Source organism: Miniopterus schreibersii (assembly GCF_964146895.1).
Source record: "Miniopterus schreibersii genome assembly, chromosome: 4".
Classification (NCBI taxonomy): domain Eukaryota; kingdom Metazoa; phylum Chordata; class Mammalia; order Chiroptera; family Miniopteridae; genus Miniopterus; species Miniopterus schreibersii.
The window spans coordinates 60286543-60308388 of record NC_138105.1 but is presented as its reverse complement, the minus strand read 5'-3'; the positions used below and the strand labels follow the sequence as shown (position 1 = coordinate 60308388).

The following is a 21846-nucleotide window of genomic DNA, read 5'->3' as shown; positions in this document are numbered from 1 at the left end:
GGCCTGAATTTTCCAAATTGTGATTTAAGATTCACCAAGGTTACAACTTATAGTGGTTCTGATCTATTGTGGAATGGGAGGGGGGTCCTAATTTTTTATTATAACCAAGTATTAAGTAGTTTCATTTCAAATTTCACAGAAAGGCAGCTAAATTGGAATTGGAAAATGGTTTTATACTGGCACTGTGAAAAATTATAGAACACACTTTCTTCTCCATAAATTACAAGAGAAACTTCACCTTTTTTGTGTTTGTCTTACATAAAACTGTGACTTTTAATTTTCTAAAAATTTTAAGACATTATTACAAAAGGCCTATTGGTTAACCCAGTGAGCCATTTAACCTCAAGAGTTTTAATTAAGATGGTCTGTCTGCCTGACACTTGAGAGCCAGAAAAAGAACTCTGTAATGAGCCACAATGTTTTCAGTAGCTCTTTAAACCATTATCCATTAACAGCAATGTCACATCTAACGGCTGAGTCCTAGCAGAACTACATCGTATAAGCGTTTAAGACCTCATAGACACTTTTATGCATTCATCACTTATCTCATTCTCAGTCCAGCTAATCTTTTTGGACATGGGCCTCCAAAAATATCACTTTAGGAAAAAGAAAACAGCTCTTCTTAAAGAGAAATGGTTTATTGTATTCAATTTGTTTCCTCTGTACATGAAAACAGGGAAAATGGAACCCTTTACTAATATAATACCATAGCAAAAATGAGTGATCATAACAAAATTATTTTCTAATAAGATCAGGCCATTTAAAATTATCAAAAAGTCAACAAATAAAAATTGTTAGAAAACACTGAACCATATTCTGAGGGTCAGTTCTAATTATTATTAGTCTTTCAAGAATGAGATGGTTTGTAAGATACTGTTTTGTGTAAAATATAAGCATTGCACAGCATTTATTACCTAGTCTATTTCCATATGCACTTAATTCTAATAATTACAGTTGCAGGAAAAATGCAACTGGTACATCAGAGACTTTGTCTCTTGTTGCCACTGTCATTTTCTAGGCTCTGACCTAGTATAAAAAAATTTGTACCATATCTTTCCTTGGTGACATAATTAACTATGTTCTACATCTGCTGGAGATAGACATCCATGATAAAATTAAGTCCTATAATAAAATCTAAGGGCAAAAATTAAAAACTGAATAATGAGTAACATGATACATACTGAATTTAGTAGAGACAATAATCAGGTGGAATGGACTATGTATCCATTTTGTTTGCACACTCTGTTACTCCTTTTTTCAGTGTCTGACAACACCACCTAATACAGCCCTTAGCCCCAGCAGGTTTTGCTCAGTGGTTAGAGCATCAGCCTACAGACTGAAGGTTCCTGGGTTCGATTCCGGTCAAGGGCACGTACCTGGGTTGCAGGTTCGATCCCTGGCGTGGTCGGGGCACTTGTGGGAGGATACCAATCCATGTTTCTCTCTCACATCAATACCCCCCCGCCCCCCCGCTCCCTTCCACTCTCTCTCTCTCTCTAAAAAGCAATGGAAAAAATATCCTCGGGTGAGGATTAAGAAAAAAAAATAAATCCCGTATTTTGTGCTAGGCACTGTCTCAGCATTATATACTTAAACTCATTTATTCTACCTATGACTTAGGTATACTATCGTTACCTCATTTGATAGTTGAGGAACTGAGGCAGAGTTCACTGACCTGTCCAAGGTATTCACAGTCACAGAATTAAAAGAAAAGTTTAAATTGTACTTCATTCTAAATCTTCTCTGCTGTCCCTGGCCCAGCCCTCATTGGAAAATACATGCAAAATAGGATAAACATACATAAAAAACAACCAGTCAATAACTCAGCTATCTTGGCACGTTACAGGCCCATGATTCTGACTGGTAATGTGAAAATAAATGTTTGAAGGAGTCACTCTCATCTTAGTTTCACCCTTACAATCTCCCGTCTATAATGGGGAAGAATGAATGAGACCAGGCCAGCACTACTTCCTGCTTGCTTCCCCAGTGAGTCAGCCTAGTAACAGCCAGAAAGCCAATGGTCCCGCAGGCTTCTGCTTCAATTCAGGTACAGTAGTGAAGTTTAAAAGTGCCTCAAGCAGAGCCAACAGTTCTCTGATCCTTTACAATATCAAACTCTGCAATTGTGTGTCATAGCAGCCATGCTAGAATGAGGTCAATTACTCTAGGCATTCGCTAGACTTTCCCCTTTTCTCCACCACTGGTGTTCAGGCTCTTTTCCCAGCACTTACTCAAAGCTATCGTTAGCCTTTTCCCCTTGGTTGTGCTGCCCCTACATTTATGTTATTCTAAGTCTTCTCCCCTACAGATTCCTCTGAGGAAAATAAAAGGTCTGAAAGGAAAAAAGAAAATGAAATAAAATGAAATGAAAATTCAGGAGGTTCTTGTTTTAAGTTGCTGTTTTAACAGGTTACTTTCAAAAGAACCAAATATTAAAACATTAGGAATATGGCCTAAATATAATAAACACACACACACCCTATAAGAGTGAAGGTCTTTCATTCTTAGGATCCCCCTCTTCTACCCATTAATTTCTAACTACACTGTACTCTAACCACATAATCAACTGTTTCTCAAAATCCATTTGTGACATATGAAATACTATAGAGAAAATTAGCCTTAGGTTATGCATATATGCATATAAGTAAGTTCTTTGGTTAATCTCTTCCTGCCACCCCCCTAACCCCCTTCCCTCTGAGATCCCTCAGTCTGTTCCATACTTCCATGTCTCGAGATCTATTTTGTTAATTAGTTTATTCTGTTCATTAGATTCCACATAAAAGTGAGATCATATGATACTTGTCTTTCTCTAACTGGCTTATTTCACTTAGCATAATACTCTCCAGGTCCCCCCATGCTGTCCCAAAGGGTATATGCATGACCCATGGAGGACACTGTGTGGTAAAGGCGTGGGGGTGGGGTGGGGGTGGAGCTGGGTGGAGGGGGTCAATGGGGGAAAAAGGAAAGAACATCTGTAATACTTGCAGCAATAAAGATAAATTTTTTTAAAAAGAAAGAAAACTAGCCTTGGGTACTAGAATACCACCATCACTTACTCAAGAAACAATGTCACTGAAGTTTTGTTTATTAATTTGCAAAACAAAGGTAACCCCACCTCCCTGATTAGGGGATCAAAAAATATATTGTGTGTATGTGTGAGTACACCAAAGAACTAGATATACCAATGGAGTTAAAATACACCTTCAATCCAAGAAAATCCCCAATACTAAGTAACATACCAATACTAAGTAATCCAACCTTTCCCTTGAAAATAACTATTTTAAGTAGACGAGTGCAGATCAACCAACTCCTATGCTTTTAGGAAGAATTTTAACCAAATTGTGTTTCAAATTGATGCCTAGACAAACAAGGTAAGGGGCAATGAGGAAAAGCTGGTAAGATGGCATACAGTCCAGGGTCACAGCAACCGCAGGTTCACTTAGTACAAACCATAATTTATTACCAACTGTTTTCTATTTTTTTCCCCAACTCAGTCTTCAGAATAAATGCAACATGTTAACTCCTAGGTCTTACTCCCGAAAAATTAACAGTGACTCCCAATAAAGTATCAAAATGATTGATCAAGAACAAAAGTTGCCAAGGAACACCAGACAGATATTATACATTCTAGAATCCAAGGACCTCAAAGTCTTATCCAAATGGTGTAGTTCACATATAACGCTAGAATTAGTCTTCTGAATACACTGTTATGCTATCTCATGTTATATAAGGGCAGTAAAGTCTTAAAAAGCCACATGCAGTGGTCGCTGTCCAATGTTCTGCCAAATGATGTCGACTCTGGATATTTGTGAACTGATTATAAATGCATACTATCCACCAACAGATAAAAGACCATTAGCTGTACTTCAGTTTTTCCAGTAAATGCATAACTATAAAACTGTATATAAATCAAATCATATTTACCACTGCCTTAGGCTATTTCAGAAGTACTTTTCTACAGGAGGAAAAATCCAAAAAACATGGCCTTACAATATAAAGATCACAAGGCACCAAAGTGTCTTTACATCTTATATTTCGTACTTAGTATTTATTTAGTTTAATAGGAACAAATATTAACCCTACTACTCAGTCAACAATAATACTGAAAATAGCTTAACAAAAACTGGGGTGATTGCCAGGGAGATACAGAAAGAGGGTCTGACAAGAACTGAGGCATCTCCTATCTGCAGAATTTACAGAAGTGGTAGAATGAAATTATTTCTGTGGGTGTTAAAGTGGAGGACCACAAGAGAACAAAGTCTGACAGGGTGATGTCAGAATGTTGGAGTCGGCAGCTCCAAGCTCCCCCCACTCCCCACCATACCATAACATCAAAACAAGCACCAACTGTCAGAACCAAATTTGTCAGAACTCAAAACCAAAGATTTACAGTAACCAACTCTACACTGAATCAAGGGAACATTAACTTAAAATGGTAGGCAAGCTTTGTGGCATTTTTACTTCTCCTTGCCCTACCCCATCTCTGGCACAGCAGCAGACTATGTTCCCAGAATGGGACCTTACTCCTTTGACTCCAGTCAACCTGATTTGAGAATTATTGTCTAACTCTGTTCTAACCTGCCTGGGGGCCGCCTGAAGAACTGACACAAGGTGCAGTCTGTTTTGCCTAACTCAAGCTCTCTCAAGCTGGAGAAGTAACTGGCTTGCTTGTAAACATTTTAAGATGGAGGAACAATCTGTAGACACCAGAGGTACAAGATCAGTTGAGACATACACTAGACCATTTAAGATCTAGAAGGAAATGTCAAGAGAGCTTCTTTGTGAAATTAGGGTAGTGAAAAGTACCCATGTGTATGGGGAATTAAGAAAGCCACAAGTATGTGCAAGACAAGACACAATGCTCAGAGAAAATCTTAAGCTTTCACCTTGGGCTCAGTGCAAAATCCAAAGACTATTTAAAACCTGGGTGCCTGGCCGGGCATGACTCAGCAGTTGAGTGTCGACCTAGGATCCAGGTGATCGGGGTTCGATTCCCAGTCAGGGCACATGCCCGGGTTGCGGGCTCAATCCCCAGACAGGGGCACACAGGAGGCAGCCGATCAATGACTCTCTCATCATTGATGTTTCTGTCTCTCTCCCTCCCTCTTCTTTCCTCTCTCTGAAATAAAAAAAGATATATTTAAAAGAAAAACAAAACAAAAAAACAACCTGGGTAGAAAGCAGATGAGGTCCACTCCCAGGCACACAGGGTGTAATGGTGCCCACAGCACAGCATCAGCTGGGACTAAGACCCACAGGAAATTAGTGAATCTTAATAAAGCATGAATACCTTGCACAAAGAAAACCCCCCACAAAGCATCTAAATCAGAGCAAGAGACCTCTTCTGGCCATCTTCCTGGTTGCTATTTTTAGGCAGTTCAACACTGGGCACAGTCTGGCACCACTGGCAGCAAGATGTTACTGCTGGCAGGGCGACGGACTCCAGCTGCTCCACTGACAGCCACTTTGAGCATGGCCAAGGCTAAGAGAAGATGGAGAGGAGGAGAGGGCAACTCCCACAGAGTAAAACACACCATGTGTGCCAGACGCTATGCCAACATCACCTCATCCAAAACTTGAACAACCCTACCAGGGAGGTAGAATTCTCATTCCGCCAATGGATAAACTAAGGATCTGAGAGCTCAGCAATCTGTTACAAAGCCTAAGCCTATGGCACTATGGAAACTGAGAAAAATGCATTATCTACAGGGCTAAAGTAATGGATAAGGAAGCCCATCCTATCTCCACTCGTTACAGTATGAAGTTAGGTGGAACTGGTTACATTACACATAATAGTCCAGCTAAAAGGCTCCTGTTTAACATACAGCAAAGCTATAGATTTACCTGTTGGTAACCATTGCAGCTATTTTCATAAATATCTAATATCCCTATTTAAAGAGTTATCTATACCCAAACCCAAATTGCCTTCATTTTTTTGTCAGACTGACATCAAGTCAACTACAAAAGAGAATTTCAAAGCCTGCTATGCTAAAGAAAAAATCATGGGTGTTATGGGTTGAACTGTGTCTCCCAAAAAGATATGTGGAAGTTCTACCCCCAGTATCTCAGAATGTGACCTTATTGGGAACAAGGTAGTTGCAAATGTAATAATAAATTAAGATGGAGTCATACTAGAGTAGGCTGGGCCTTAATCCAATATGACTGGTGTCTTATAAGAAAAGGAAAATTTGGACACAGACAGAGAGGGAAGAATGCCATTTGAAATGGAAGCAGAAGCTAAGAAAGGATCAGGAAGGATTCTACCCAGAGTCTCAGAGGGATCATGGTCGTTCTGACAACCTGGTTTCAGACTTCTGATCTCCCAAACTGTGAGAGAATAAATTTCTATTGTTTTAAGCCACTCAATGAGTGATACTCTGCAGCAGTCTCAGTAAGAAACTAATACAATGGGCCACTGTGCACTCCGAGGTACTGCTCCCCCCAACCAAGGCCTCTCTGACATAGAAACCTGAATGAAATCGGAGGTCCTTCTTAACTGCAAACTACACAGAACCAATCCCATATTCTTGGTTCTATAACAGAGGCAAGAGATCATGACAGCACAGAAGCTGGGGAGGAGTCAGGTTTGCGAACCAATAGGAAGAAACACTAGGAAACTGTCCCATGGAGAGGGGGGTTGTCCTAAGGAATACTATTAAGGGAAAAATTACTATAACAGACCATAAATATGTATTCCAGTCAAATCAGCAATTTCACATGCTCAGCAATGAATTTGTCTACTCTAGTATAATCTTTTGAAAGTGTATCAGCTCTGGGGTCAATCTACAGCAACCTCAAGAATTAATAATATTATGAAGCTTCGAAAATTACAAATGGGCCAAAAAAATGAATATTAAAAGTGGATTACCTCATTAAATAGTCTTGCTTCTTTGACTTCAGGCAGTCATCAGACAGCTATGAAAGAGTACAACCTGATTCCCAACGAAAAAAGAACTTTTGTATAAACACATTAAAGTTGAAAATAAAAAGGATACAAAATATCCCAATCATGGAAAAGTCACTAAAGAAAAAAATTAAACAGAAACATCTGAGAGGTTAACAAAAAATAGGAGAGGAAGTTGGGTCAAACAGAAAATTTCTAGCTTTACTGTAACTTTGGCTGTAAATACAACTGAGACAAAGCTCTTAAAGACAGTTGCTAAAGAATCAAGTGAACTCTTCCTGAGTCTTTTCAATCTTCATTTTTGACTGGTTTTGGTTCTGTCTAGGCTTACAGGAGTCCAGCTGCCCAAGGAGCGGCACCTAGCTAGAAAGGGGCCAACTAAGGTTAGACTACAAGCAGACAGATGCCTTATTAAAAACAGCAAGTAACTGATTATTACCGTACTAATTCCCACTGGATATCTGAACTTTAGCTGCCATATACAGAAAACAGATTAAAATAAACCTCTACATACTTTCAGTTCATATAACATTTCAAAGGCAAGAGATTGAAATCACCACCTGAGCCAACCAGACCCTGGGGAACTGTCACGAGCAAACCACCCAAGTTGGCTGCAGCTATTTTCAAGGTAGCATTACAATGAAATACTTTCATATGTGCGTGTGTATGTGTGTGTGTATTTATACTTATATCTGTATCATAGAGCCCTGTCTCTCCCCTCTCAAAACTCTGGCTTTGAATTCCTACCCTTCACTGAAGCCCAACTCAGGTTCCATGTTCAGACTCCCCTTTACTTCCATTTTCTATTGTACTCACCAGCAATCATTCAGTTGCATCTGGCTTAGTTGCCCTGTGCCAACACAGGGCAAAACTTTAATACCATGCTTTTTCACTCAAACAAATACTACTACTAAATGCAAATTTCTTTGCAAGAAATGAAGATGAATCAGACATAAAGCTTACTCTTAAAAGTTTAATAAGAGAACAGATTACAAATAGGATTAAAAAATAAAAAACACTAAGTGCCAAAAGCACTTTTCCTAGGAAAGCCCAAAATCAGGAGTGACTACTTAGGCAGAAAGACTACAACCTGTTTTCATGGAAGACGTTAAAATGAAAAGAAGTCATAAAGAATCATTAGAATTTGAACAAAAAGCAACGCAAAAGATTATCTAGGTCAGGGTCTCTCAACCTCGGCACTGTTTCAGACTAATTCTTTGTCCTAGAGGACTGTCCTGTGCATTGTGGGATGTTCAGCAGCATCCCTGGCCTCTACCCACTAGGTGCCAGGAGCACCCTCCAGCTGTGACGACCAAAAAGTCTCCAAGATATTGACAAATGTCTTTAGTGGGAGGAGCAAAACTGTCCCTGGTTGAGAGCCAGGTGAAGGAAAAAACATGCAAAGGTATGGAGACAAAACAGTACAGGGCATGGGAATGATGTGGTTGAAATACAGAGTCTTATAAGAATGTCTCAGTAACAAACGCCAGCCTAAAAAGTAATAAAGTAATGAAATATGGGGTTAGAAAAGTCTGAAAACACACAAGGCTTCATACTTTTGGTTTTAAAGCCTGCTGCATTCTGTGAACAAAGAGTGACCAATGAAGGCTTTGACCTGGTGGCAGTAGGTCCTGAGGACTAGGATCTAATACTGTTTGGAGAGGACATAAAACGGCCGGTTAACGTCATTCTTTGTTGAGGGGATTTTAAAGGGCTATGCAATTAAACCATTTATACTCAATATTTCCCTCATCAACTAAAGGGTGGTGAATTCTTTTTCCGTTGAAAGTTTATACTTGCATGAAAATATTTCATAATTTTTCTTTAAAAAAGCTCATAAACATTTTTAGATTTTTTCTGGTGCTAGAAGCTATGTTTTGACTTTTAGATAGGCTGTATTTCAAAAGACATGGCTGCCTCATTTTATTCTTGAATACAAATAAGCCGCTTTTTCTATAAGCATTTATCAATTTGTAAATAAATTACAAAATGTATTCTATAGTTTTCTACTGAGTTTCACTTACAATGAGATCATTTAATAAATACCTATTTATACCTGCTTTAACATTATTACATATTTATTTGGAGAATTCACTTCAAAGACCTATGCAAGGCACTTTTATATGTACAGACAAAGGTTTGGAAACAGGAAGGAGGAAATATTTGGAAATATTTGGCCAGGTAGAACCTTATCAATTCTGGGTACAATTTTCAATATTGTGGGCCAGACAGAAAAAGCTGTTAATTAATATCCAACATTTAGTGAGCACTTACTGTGTATCCAAGAGCTCTTCTCAGACTTTACATGTATTAACTCTTAATTCTCAAATCCACCCTGTGAGGTAGTGATAGCCTCCTCCATAAAGCTCTTTCTGATTTTTTATCCAAAATAAGCACTATTTTACCTATGGGGAAGCTCAGAAATGGAGAGGCTAAATAATTTGTTCAAGTTAATAATTGGTCGAAGGCAAGCTTGAGATTAACAGGGCCTACCTCTCCTTAGACAGTGCCAGGTTCACCACCACAGGTCATGCTGGAGGAGGAACTTGGAAAAGTGCTCTTTTAAATTTGAGATACCACCCATCCTTTATTGAAGTAACTTCAGCCTTAATATCACTAGGGGTTTCCCTTTTTCAAATCTGATACTGTAAGTATCAATGTGGAGGCAACGCTAGGACTAACTTTTCATCTGACAATGGTCACACTCTGTTGTGGAAGTGGGCAATTCTAAAATAATATTTTAGATAACACAATTGAGACTAGTCCATTCTGATAAGAGGTATGCCTTGATCTAAACGGATTGGCTATGCAGACATAATTAGTATTGCTTTTGTTTATTAAATTGGCAACAGTCCTGGGTGAGGATGAGAAAAAAAAAGTTTTGCTTGTTCATTTAAGTTGTGAGCAGAGCTAGAAAGAAATGAAAGTATCTGAAGGGTTTATTTAATTGTAAATACACATAGCATGAAATTGACCATCTTAACCATTTTTAAGAGTACAGTTCAGTGGCATTAAGTACATTCACATTGTTGTGCAACTACAAACAGCATCCATCCACAGAACTCTTTTCATCATCTAAAACTTCCCATTCCTCCCTTCCCCCAGCCCCTGGCAACCATCATTCTAGTTTCTGTCCCTATTAATCTGACTACTCTACTCTAGGTACCTCATAAAAGTGTAATCATACAGTATTTGTCCTTTTGTTACTGGCTTATGTCACTTAGCATGTCCTCAAGGTTCATCCACGTTTTAGCATGTGTCAGAATTTCCTTCCTTTTCAAGGCTGAATACTATTCTAGTGTATGTCTGTGCTATATTTTGTTTATCCATGCATCCATCCATGGACACTTGGGTTAATTCCCCCTGTTGGCTATTATGAATAAGCCTGCTGTGAATACAGCTATATATATAACTCTTCAAGTTCCTGGTTTCAATTCTTCTGGGTATATACCCAGAAATGGACTTGCTGGACCATATGTAATTCTAGATTTAATTTTTTGAGCAACCACCATACCATTTTCCATAATGGCTACACTACTTCATTCCCTACAACAGTGCACAAGGGTCCCAATTTCTCTGCATTCTCACCAATACTTCTTATTTTCTAGTTTTTTTTTATAGTAGCCATCCTAACAGGTGTGAGGTGTTATTTGTTGGATTTTAAAAATTATTATTCGAGGTTATATCCATGTCAAACAAGAGTAACTATTATTTGAAATTAAGCAATTCATTTTTTACTTGGTCTTAAGAAAATATCCTTAATGTCTGGAATTAAAAGAACAAGTACCTTAAAACAGTTAACTGTTAAACCTTCAATACTAGAGTAGCAGGTCTCTATTTTTTAAATATTTTGTGGATTTCTATAAGAACTTATAAAGTATTCTGACATGTTTTAATGAAAACATTTTGGTTTCAGTTTGACATTAAATTTAGGTGCTTTAATACATATTTTTTTAATCCTCATCCACGGATATTCTTTCCATTGTTTTTCGGGGGAGGGAGGAGAAACATTGATGTGAGAGAGACATATCAACTGGTTGCCTCCCTCATGTCCCCTAACCCTGGCCAGGGATCGAGCCTGCAACCAAGGTACATGCCCTTCAGTCTGCAAGCTGATGCTCTAACGACTGAGAAAATCGGCTAGGGCCTTTAACACCTTTTCAAGGAATTTTTAGATAATTTAAATCCATGTGGTTATTAACACACAAACCAAACAGAATTCTTTAAGTTCTGTCATATAGTCAGCATAAATTTCTAAATTTAGGTATGAATTTTGCACAAATTTTAGGTTATATGTTTGGTGGCCTGTACAATTAACAGATAAAAAACAAAGAGTGAATTCTAAAAGTAGTTACTTGGGGAATAGTGTAGAACAAGGTTCCCATGTACAGGACATGGTTTTGTTAAAGTTGTATCAGCTGTGGTTACATATCCCAAACTATCCTAAACCAGATGAACTATTTTATAAAACTTGAAACATTGACAAGGCTCAGTCATAGAGCCATAATACTTTTTATTTACTCTATGAAAGCCATTTACCTTAGTGTAATTTCATCTGAAGAAAAATTATTTAAAACTCTAGTATTATTTCATTATATTTTAATTTAGTATGAATCACATTTAAAATGATTAAACTTAGTTATATTTTTAAAAACTAATTTAAGCATTTATTTTACTTGATCAATTAAAATAGAGGTTGGCCTGTTTCTGTATGACCCTCAGGCTAAAAATGGTTTTTATATATTTTTTAAAGGACACAATGAGACAGAGACCTGACATGGCTACCATATTGTAAATAGTGAATTAAAACAAATCAATTTTTTAAAAAGAAATCATCTCTTTTACACTTTCATCAATAGCAATTTACATCACACACACACACACACACACACACACACACACACACACACACACAAACTTCCCTTAATCTGAAGGGAACCCGGGCTAACCACAGAATTATACAAAACTGTTGCCTGGGCAGAACTATATTTCCCAGCCTCCCTTGATCTGGGTATGGTCATAGGGCTACTTCTCTACAATGGAATGTCGAGACAAGTGATGTGTGTCACTTCAAGTTAGGGATTTTAAGAAGCGATTATGCTTTCTCTAAATTTCCTTTCCTTTCACTGACTGAATGCTGAGGGTGATGAGTCCCTAAAAGATGTCCAAACCACCATCAGCCAGGATCATACAGTAGACACAGTAGACAATACATTTCTATCTTGTTAAGCCACAGAAATTTGTGTTATTACAGTTGGAGAAACAAACTGTAATAGTAACTAACATACATGTTGTATATTTGCTGCCTTTCATATTTAACTAACTTCTACTTAATTTGGAAGTTCTCCCAAGCATCCTTAAAAAAAAGAAAAAAAAGCCTTTGAAAACAGATTGTTTATATTGCTGTAAGCCTTCTGTTTATTCTACCCATCAGTCTTTTCCTTGACAACTGGCTACTGTTGCACTTTTTTCTGTTTACTGTATGCTCAGATGAATTTTAATGTAAAGCCTCACTATAACTACATTTCAAATGAACCAAAATTTAAAACCATTCCTGCTCTATACATGTAGTTCAAGTGCTGATGTGACATTGAGACATTATCACATTCCATCCTATGACTATGTTACAAAAGCAGAAATTTAAAAGTGTATTGAAACAGCCTTTCTTCACTTCTTTATATATGGGCCAAAAAGCATGAAAAGAGCAATAAATTTCACTTAACCTTGAAACACTGTAGTATCTCCAAAACTAGAACTTCCCAAAACAATAGAACCTCGACATTTTCAAGAGCTGCATCTTGACACCATCACAGATTCAAAAATATGTCAGTTACGCCACAATGCATGCTTCTGTAACATGGATGCCTTCGCACATGACTGGCAAACTGAGAATGACAACAGTAATGGGGGAAGACTGTTGGTTCATGAGTCTTCCCAGCATGTTAATATTTGAAGCTATCAAGGGCAAGATTTTTCACAAATAATGAGAAAGATTTGGAGATGAAGACTTTAAGAAAAACGGTGAGAATCTTACCAAAGTGCCTCCCTTTGGTATAAATAGTGACAGCTGGCTTAATGGCTTCAAGATCTGTCATGTTTCACTACCTGATGATACTGTGGGCACACATGAAGGCTACGCCCTGGATCAGAGCTTTCATTTTGGTGAAAATGGCCTCTGGGAGAAGCTAATACCTACAAGAATCTACGTATCAAAGAAGAAAAACTATGTTCCAGGATAAAATAAAGCCTAGAATCATCTAGATATGATGCTGAGTGCATGTCACCCATCTACTGTGCTAGAATTTTTATTTGGATTGTCATGTGTTTAGTTAGTGCTCTGGTTACAAAGTTACATTGTTTTAAGTAGTCTCACCTTAATCCTATGTTTCCACAGCCCTATTATATTTAGTGTGATTTTGCAGAATGAAAGGTTTCTGATGAATGCATATATCCCATTACAGTAGATATTGCACACCACAAACTGAGATGGTGAACTGCAAATGCCAAGCAAATAGGCAGAATGACACACTCCAACCTCACAAGGTTCCATTCAAAATCCTGTAACATGCCTGACAAATACTATCTCATTTAATCACAGATTACTACACCTTGAAAACAACCAAAAAATTATGTGGTACCTATCAAATAGTGGAAACCTCAAATACAGTCCAAAAAGGCTACAAACACATTCTAATTGTTCTTCCCAATTTACGATATAATTGCTTTTAACTTCAGCTTCATTTTGACAACTTTTGCTTAATCTGCAAATGGTGTAATAGATCCTTTCTGTGGCGTCTCTTCCAATCCAAAGGCACACCATCACCCACTAGGTCTAAGTAAAACCAGTTTGCTTAAATTTTGAATACATAAATTCTTTATGGGAAGGCATAATCCTTTCCTTCAGAGTCAGCTTTAATGAAAACTGCCTTACAGAAGGCAAAACGACAGCATCCTAAATATACAGGACTATTTATAACTACTATTTAGTTGACATCTCCAAAGCTGTATTCCTTATGACCAAGCAAACTGACAGACTTGAAGTTTTGCTCATTTTGATCCAGAGTCACAGGGAATCCAACCCGCTCTACACTGTGCTTGCCCATATACCCTGTGTCCCATCTCTGCCAGCCATAGCCTCTCTTAGGATTTCTGACCCTGAGCTTCCCCCAGGAGCTTGGGTTTTCCCACTGCTGCCACAGTACATTCCTAGATGGAGCTTCAAAGGGATATTATTTTGGTGTGTGTAAATTTTAGGTGTCCTTATTGGCATGAAGTAGTAAAATAAAACATTGTATGACCCCTTCTCTCCCCCTCCCCTAGCTATTCAACACCATGAATCTATCAAATAAAATGTAGATAAGTCATTTTTCTCTGCTCCCTTCATTTCTGTTTCTGTAGATATTCATTTAATACCTGTTAGGTCACTTCTCCCCTGTAATTCACCAGTTTCTTTTTAGGAATCCTATCCTTGGCACCGATTTCAACAAATATAACATTTCTGAAAATTTGAGACATGAAATTCACTCTTGATTGAATATCAATTTCCCTAACACAGTAAAATACCTCTAACCTGGCACTTCTGAAATACCAACAGTGATAATTCGTGTTAATAATGACCTTGAAGTACTTCAAACTTCCAAAGAAACTTCTGAGTCAAAGGAATATTCAGTTATATGCCATACAGGTGGGGAAGGGGATAACTAGATGAGATTTCATGTTGTTAACTTTGTCCCTTTTTTCCTTGATGGTATCAAAATGTCTTGCCCATTGCAAGATCATAAAATTATTATCCTACACTTTTTTCTAGAGTTTGTAGAGTTTAATATTTTATTGCATCTTTTATCTTTTAGAATTTTTGTTTGTGTAGAGATCAACTTTTCCCCCAAACGGGTAGTCAATTGCCTCAATATCATCTGTTAAATAGTCTTTTTTCCATCAGATTAGAAATGCCACCTTTACTGTCTAAATTCCCACAAACCTGTCAACTTATTTCACTTTTTCTGCTTCACTACCTACTTGCTTAATTCCTCTGCCAGCAGCATATTGTTCAAATTATTAACACTTTATAGCACATCAACTTTCTAATAAAATAAGTCTCAACATTTTTTTTCAAGGTTTTTTTCTACTACTCAAACTCTTTTACTTTTCTCATGTTAGTTTTTCTCAAGTTTCCCCTCAAAAAATTCCATCGAGTTTCTTTTTTTTTATAGTAAGATTTCAAGTGTTTATTATTTTGTTCTTATGTTGAATCACAAGCACTAGATAAGTAGAGCGGCTGCACAGTTGGCCCTTGATCAACTTGGGGGTTAGAGGCACCAACCCCGCCCCAATCGAAAATCTGTGTATAACTTTTGTTTGTTTGTTTAAAATATTACAAATATCCCTTTTTCTCCCCAATGACACATTCCACCCTGTCCCATCCCTCTCCCCAATCCCTCTCCACACATTTGTCCATGTCCTTGGTCCGCATATAAATTCTTTGGTTAATCTCTCCCCCTCCTTCATCCCTCTGACATTTGTCAGTCTGATCCATGCTTCTGTGTCATTGAATCTATTCTGTTCATCAGCTTATTAAGTTCTTTAGATTCCACATATAAGCGAGATCATGTGATGTTTGTCTTTCTTTGCCTGGCTTATTTTGCTTAGCATATTATTCTCTAGGTCCACCCTTACTGTCCCAAAGGGTACGAGATCCTGCTTCTTTACAGCTGCATAGTATTCCATGGTGTATCTGTCCCACAGCTTTTTTAGTTTCTTTTGAACCAGAATCCCATAAAATTTATGGATGCAATGAAAAACAGTATTTTTACATTATTGAGATTCCCACCCAGTAACAGGCAGGTATATAAAGTCCCCTTTAAAAAGACATACAGGCGCACACAGAAATACATGTACATAATCTTTTAATGTGACTATAACCAGTGTCCTGTCCCCACACTAATGAATTTCTAAAATCACAAAATCTTAGAGCTAGAAGGACATTACAGATCATTTAGTCCAAAGCCTCTTGTAATCCCAGTTATGTTTACCCAAGCCTACTTAAGAGCATCACTTCAGCCCGGCCGGGAGTGGCTCAGCGGTTAAGCATCGACCTAGGATCCAGGCGATCAGGGTTCGATTCCCGGTCAGGGCACATGCCCGGGTTCCGGGCTGCAGCTGATCAATGACTCTCTCATCATTGATGTTTCTAGCTCTCTCTCTCCCCTCTCCTTTCCTCTCTCTGAAATCAATAAAGATATATTAAAAAAAAAAATCACTTCAAAATTAAAATATACCTTTTACATTCAACATAATCATAAAAGTACTATTTTAATCACATAAAAGGCAGAGTAGTGGGCTACATTGATTGAAGACTGCTTTGAATTTAGGAATCCTTTCAGAATAAGATGCCTACTTGGGCTCAAAGGAAAAAACACTGGGTACCATAACTGCATACACTGGAGACACCCCCAAGTGCTTTTAGACACTTATGTTTCCAAAGTAAAGTCATTTTGTTATGGTGTTGTCTGGGAACCAAGCTTCATAGTACCAAATCATTCCATTCCCAAATGTTCCATCATATTTATTAAGAACAAATCCAATAACAATCTCCAAATGAAAGAAGCCTGAAACCCAATTCTAAATACTTTTCTCAAACTTGGTTGCCCATCCGACCACCTGTGGAGTTTCTAAAAATACGATTGCTTAGGTCTCACCTTGGGATTCTTCTACAGCAGGCCCAGCAATGCTAGAGCATTTCTTTCTTTCTGCTTATTGTTGTTGTTTTCAGCTGTAGTAGATTCTGTTCTCAGCCAGAGTTAAAAACTACTACTCTAAAATATTTAACAAGAAAAAAGCCCCATATTATATCAAGTATCCCTACATGAGAAGTGGAGGTGGGAGTAATTTAAAAAGCATATTTACCTCTTCACCAGCCCAGCAACATTTGCTGCTTATCATATAGAGAGCTATGTTCCTATATTATACCAAAGTCTTGAAACAAACAAAAAAATGCTAAAAGAAAGCTTTAGACTATTCACAAATAAGTGATGTCATTATAGTACTTAAAACACCTTTTTCTTTTCTCCCTTGAAAGCAACCATCTACCCCATCTCATCTCTGAGACAGGAAAGCTGGCATTCACTTTAAAAATCGCAAATATCTTTAAGATTTTAAGTAAATTCCTCTTTTACTTTGTAAAATAGAAGAGTGAAAAGCACGTTCATAAAAAGTATAACTAAAAAGGGAGATTAATGATTTGGCTATGACATGACATTAGATGAAATTTCAAAGAACTGTTGCTTCTACACTGAAGAGAACTGCCAATATAATTATGCACCCTCTAAAGGTAGCACAAAGGCAAAGAAAGGCTGATACGCTGAAGGAAAAACTTATATACAACAACGCAATATGCAAACTAAATCAAAATGTTCATAAGGTCTAACCCTCCAAGAAAATGATCTCACTTTCTAATAACACCACTGAACTGAAGCCCCGTGTGACTCACATTCCTGGTATGAGTGACTCATATACCTGTTACCCCTAGGAAAAGCACCTGAAAAACATAGCACATACAACTACACAGAAATTACATGATACGTAATTAGTGAGGGTAAAGAATGCATTAAATAATCACAGTAGTGCTATGCAAAAGGAGGTTCATGAAACCAAATCATCCTACAGACAACCCTTCCATGCTCCAATTTTGGCCCAGACAAAAAAACTTTCTTACATTCTGTAAAGTCTTTTTGTGAAAGAGATGTCCAGTATTTCCCATCTTGAAAAGAAAGGCAACATGCAGAGAAGTTTACCACCTTACAATAAAGGGAAACTAAATTTTTTTAAATAAGTACTGTGCTTTGTCCAAGCAACAGTCAAATAATTTTTTATTTAAAAAACAAAAGCATGTGAAGAGATACGTATTCATGGTTTTCATGGAATCAGTTCTGACAATGTACAACTTCACCAACATCTTTTCTTATGTGGCCCAAATCAATGATATAATTCCTAAACCTTTAACCTTTACATCACATGACTACATGAAATAGCAAAATTCAAGTAACAAATATGGATAAGGGAATAACTGTAACCCCAAAAGATGAGATGATGTATGTTTCTATACACTAACAAGTAATTTGCCAAGAGATTAAAACAAGAAAATAATAAAACCCCTTCTCCAAAGTTTTACATATGAATGATTTCTATGCAAGCCACATGCCTAGCAGGTACTAAAGAGCAGACTACTCCTGGAGTATTTCAAGCAAAACCAGCTTACTAGGGGAAAAATAAAATAAAAAAATAAAATCCTTCCTCAGTAAGTATTTCTTCTGAAGTATTGCTATGTTAGAATAGATTAGCTGAATTAGCATATCTTTTAGTACATTATGCTTTTAAAACTTAATGAAATATTTAGACATATATTCTAATCTTGAAAAAACGACAATTCAGACATAGTAAAATCACATGCATCTTTTAAAACTACATATATGCACATGCGCGCGCGCGCACACACACACACACCACTGTAGACGTCGAAATTTCAATGAAGGTCTGGGAAAATAATGCACTACCCTCTTTTAAACAACCATAAAAGCTAAATTTACACTTAAGATGTACTTGTAAGCTTGTTCCAAAATCTGGACTTCTACTTTGCCCAAATACAATTAAAATTTAGGTTGGTTGCAGGAAAATTATTCTGCCTAAAAATTTTGTGAAACCGAACTCCAATTTCATTATGTCTCAAAGCTTACTACTAATAAATAGCTAGGATGGATTACATTAGAGACAATTCTCTCAGGAATTTTAACCTGACACCAAGCTTTTGTTTGCCCACACTTAAGAGTTGAAAACACAGAGAGGTGACTTTGGCTTGCTCAGTAGAAGCCTAGTTATTAAATACACACTATTAAAGTTTACTAGTATTTCAAAATCTTTCCTCATAGTTTTTGTTCCTCTTCCCCTTTATTCCTTTACACCTCCTCAACCTGCAAGAAATCAAAACAGGTATCCCCAATATCTTAGGGGTGTTTTAGATTTAGATTCCAAATTCAAAATATTTTTCAAAATTTTACTTGACCCCAAGCTATGCTAAAAGTTAGTCAACCACCAGTTTTTTAAATATTTTATCCCCCCCCCTTCTTATAAACTTATCAGCAGGAAACAAATTATCTACAGACAAGTACAACTAGAAAAAAGACTGCTTGGTTCAATTCAGGAACACCAGTAAACAACCTTAGGTGGACCAGGAAACCACTCACAGGTTCCCTATTCGGAATTTCCACTAAGTTCTGTAGGACAAAGTTCTTACATTCACTTTCAAGCTTTCATTAACTCAACCCCATGCTTTCTGAACCATTATTTAAAATTCTGAACAGAGATCTGCACAAACAATTCAAAAAACATGAACTTTATCTTAGTTAACTAAAATACTGAGCAACTAAAACCTCCTACTAAGTGGAAGAGTCAGGGCAATCCAGGCAAAATGTCTCCTCACAGAAGCAATGTACCTCAAGAGCTCTGTGTAATTCATCTTCAATGAGTTTTTTCTCTTGAAAATGCTCTTACCTACAACTCACTGTTCCCAGAATACACTCAAGCTGATTTAAGTTTGAGAGCACAGATTTACTAAGGTTTTAATAGGATCATTTCCTTAGTTTAGCCATTTAAGGCTAGTAGCAAAAAGAGCATCTGCAAGTGGTGTTTGAGGGATTTCACCTGGCACACGGGGAAATTTGCAAAAAGGAAAAGGGCTGCAGGAACAAGCTTAGAGCTTATGTAGATGTAAATCACCTACACACTGGCCTGGCTACCAAACCAAGGTTCCATCTGAATAGATGTCTAGGTAGCTAATTGATTTTCTGGAGGTGAGAATTAAAAACAGACTCTTATACTCATTGCATACTACACAATTTTACCTGTCACTAAGAAAAGGGCACGTCTAATCCAGAAAAAAAAAAAGTCATTTTTCCTTCAAGGAGGGCAGCGGTTGGAGTCATCTGCAGGGGATGGGATTGCAGGAAGGGGGGAGGGGGAGGGGGCGTGGAATAAAGGAGTGCTAAATAGAGAGGCAGCGAGGGGGTTTGCACAGGTCCCCACACAGGCCACTGCGGAGAGACGACGAGGAAAGAGGGGAAGATGTCTCACCAGGGGACAAAACCGAGTGCAAACGGGCTGGAAGAAGGAAGGTTCCCCACCACCACCCAGCCCCAGGAGAAGAGCTGGGGTGCAGATAAAAAGCTCTAGCAGCTGGTTACCTTGGGATACAGGGGAAAGGGACAACGGGAATACAGAGGTCTAGAGACGGAGGGAGGGAAGGATGAGGCAGGGTCTCTGATAAGTGCGAACCAAGGATGAAGACAAACAGCGGGACTTGGGCCTCCCTGGGCCAAAAGGCGTGGCCAAGGTTCCAGATCAAAAGACGGTCTTTTTTGAGATGCCAGGGGAAGTGCGCGGCAAACCTCTCCTTCAAGACCCCGGACCGGGCCCGTCTGAGGGGCCCACCTGCGAGGCACCTCGAGGGCGCAGAGTGCCCCAGAGGGCTCCGGTCTCGCCCGCGGAACCCTCCGCAGGGCGGCTGGCCAGGCCCCCGCCCCCATCCCCGCAGTGTTCTTACCTCCACACCTGCCCCATCTGCAGCAGGTGGATGACCGACTGCCAGATCCACACGGAGAGGCGACACAGGCGCTGCGCCCCTGGAGTGGCCGGGGCCGCCGCTCCCGGGCCGCCGCGGGCCGCGCCGTGGCCGTAGCCGGCCCCCATCATGGGGGGGCCCCGGCTGCTGAGCCCCTCCACGGCGCCCAGCCCGCCGCCCGTGTAGTCCTGCACGAACCAGCGGAAGCTCAGGCTCTGCACCAGCAGCGACGGCACCAGCACGAAGAAGAGGGTCAGCCCGAAGTAGCCGTAGTCCCCCTTGCGGTAGTAGTCGAGGGCCAGCCACAGGTCGGTGCCCACGTCCCCGAAGAAGACCAGCAGCGCCAGCACGATCCACAGGCAGTCGAGCCACGGCCGCTCCACCTGCGGCGGCTGCGGCCGCGCGGCCGAGGGCGTCGGGGGGTGGCGGTCGGCGGCCGCGGGCGGTTGCAGCGGCTGGTCCCCCCCGTCGGCGGCGGCGGCGCTGCGGCGCGGCTTCTTGCCCAGGAGGGAGCGCAGGCAGGCGGAGCGGCAGCCCCAGTAGCACGAGGAGGTGTTGCAGCAGTTGCAGATGTGCAGCGAGCTGCTCTCGCCGGGCTCGTTGCCGTCGCCGCCGCCGCCGCAGCCACCTCCCCCGGGCTCCCCGTCCTCCTCGCCGCCGCTGCCCACCGCCTCGTCCAGGTTGTGCAGCTGGGCGAAGCCCACCCCCACGCCACCGCCATCGGATTTCGCCGCCATCTTGACTCTCTTCCCAGCTCCGGAGGTTGGGGGGGGAGGGACGGGTAGGGGGGGGGAAGAAGGCAGGGAACGGGGAGGGGGGGAAACGAATGGAGAGGAAGGGGGGCGGGGAGGAAGCGGGGGAGCAAACGAACGAGGGGGGAGTGGGCCAGGGAACCCCCTCCGCTTCCGGGTAGTTGGCGTCACTTCCGGGCGAGCCCCCCAATCGCACGGCGCCCGTAACTCCCCAGCCCTACCCTCCCGGCCAAGATGGCCGCCCTCCTATGCCTCAGCTGCTGGGCGGGGGGCCGGGGGGTTCTCCCCGCCAGGGCTCCCCTTCCCCTCTTCCGTTGACCCCGAAACCCATCAGGTTGACCCCTCGGCGTTTCTGAATCCTGCTGGGCCGAGTGAAGCGGTCCAAAGTGATCCCTGGAGGGGGCAGTGCCAGACGTTTTGGGGTCCCCTTCCTCAGCGTCGCAGCTCACAGCTTTCCTCCTGGAGAAACGCCCCCTAACACCCTCCCGGCTGCTGACGGCGGGGCGGGACCTCTGAGGGAAGGGGCGGAGCTAGTGCAAAGCAGGTGATTGCGTGTCACTTCCGGGAGATAGGATGACCTC

At 40.1% G+C, this 21846-nt stretch overlaps 1 protein-coding gene across 3 annotated transcripts in view; it reads right to left on the bottom strand.

Moving 5' to 3' along the window:
* Nucleotides 1–21299, bottom strand: part of LOC308556571 (XK-related protein 6-like) — a 55935-nt gene extending 34636 nt beyond the window's left edge. For all 3 annotated transcript variants that reach the window (XM_081135925.1, XM_081135926.1, XM_081135927.1), the window contains exon 1: nucleotides 20496–21299. In XM_081135925.1, the coding sequence (XP_080992051.1) occupies nucleotides 20496–21250 (755 nt within the window). In that variant the 5' untranslated portion in view covers nucleotides 21251–21299. The remainder of the gene's footprint in view (nucleotides 1–20495) is intronic.
* Nucleotides 21300–21846: the final 547 nt, after the last annotated feature.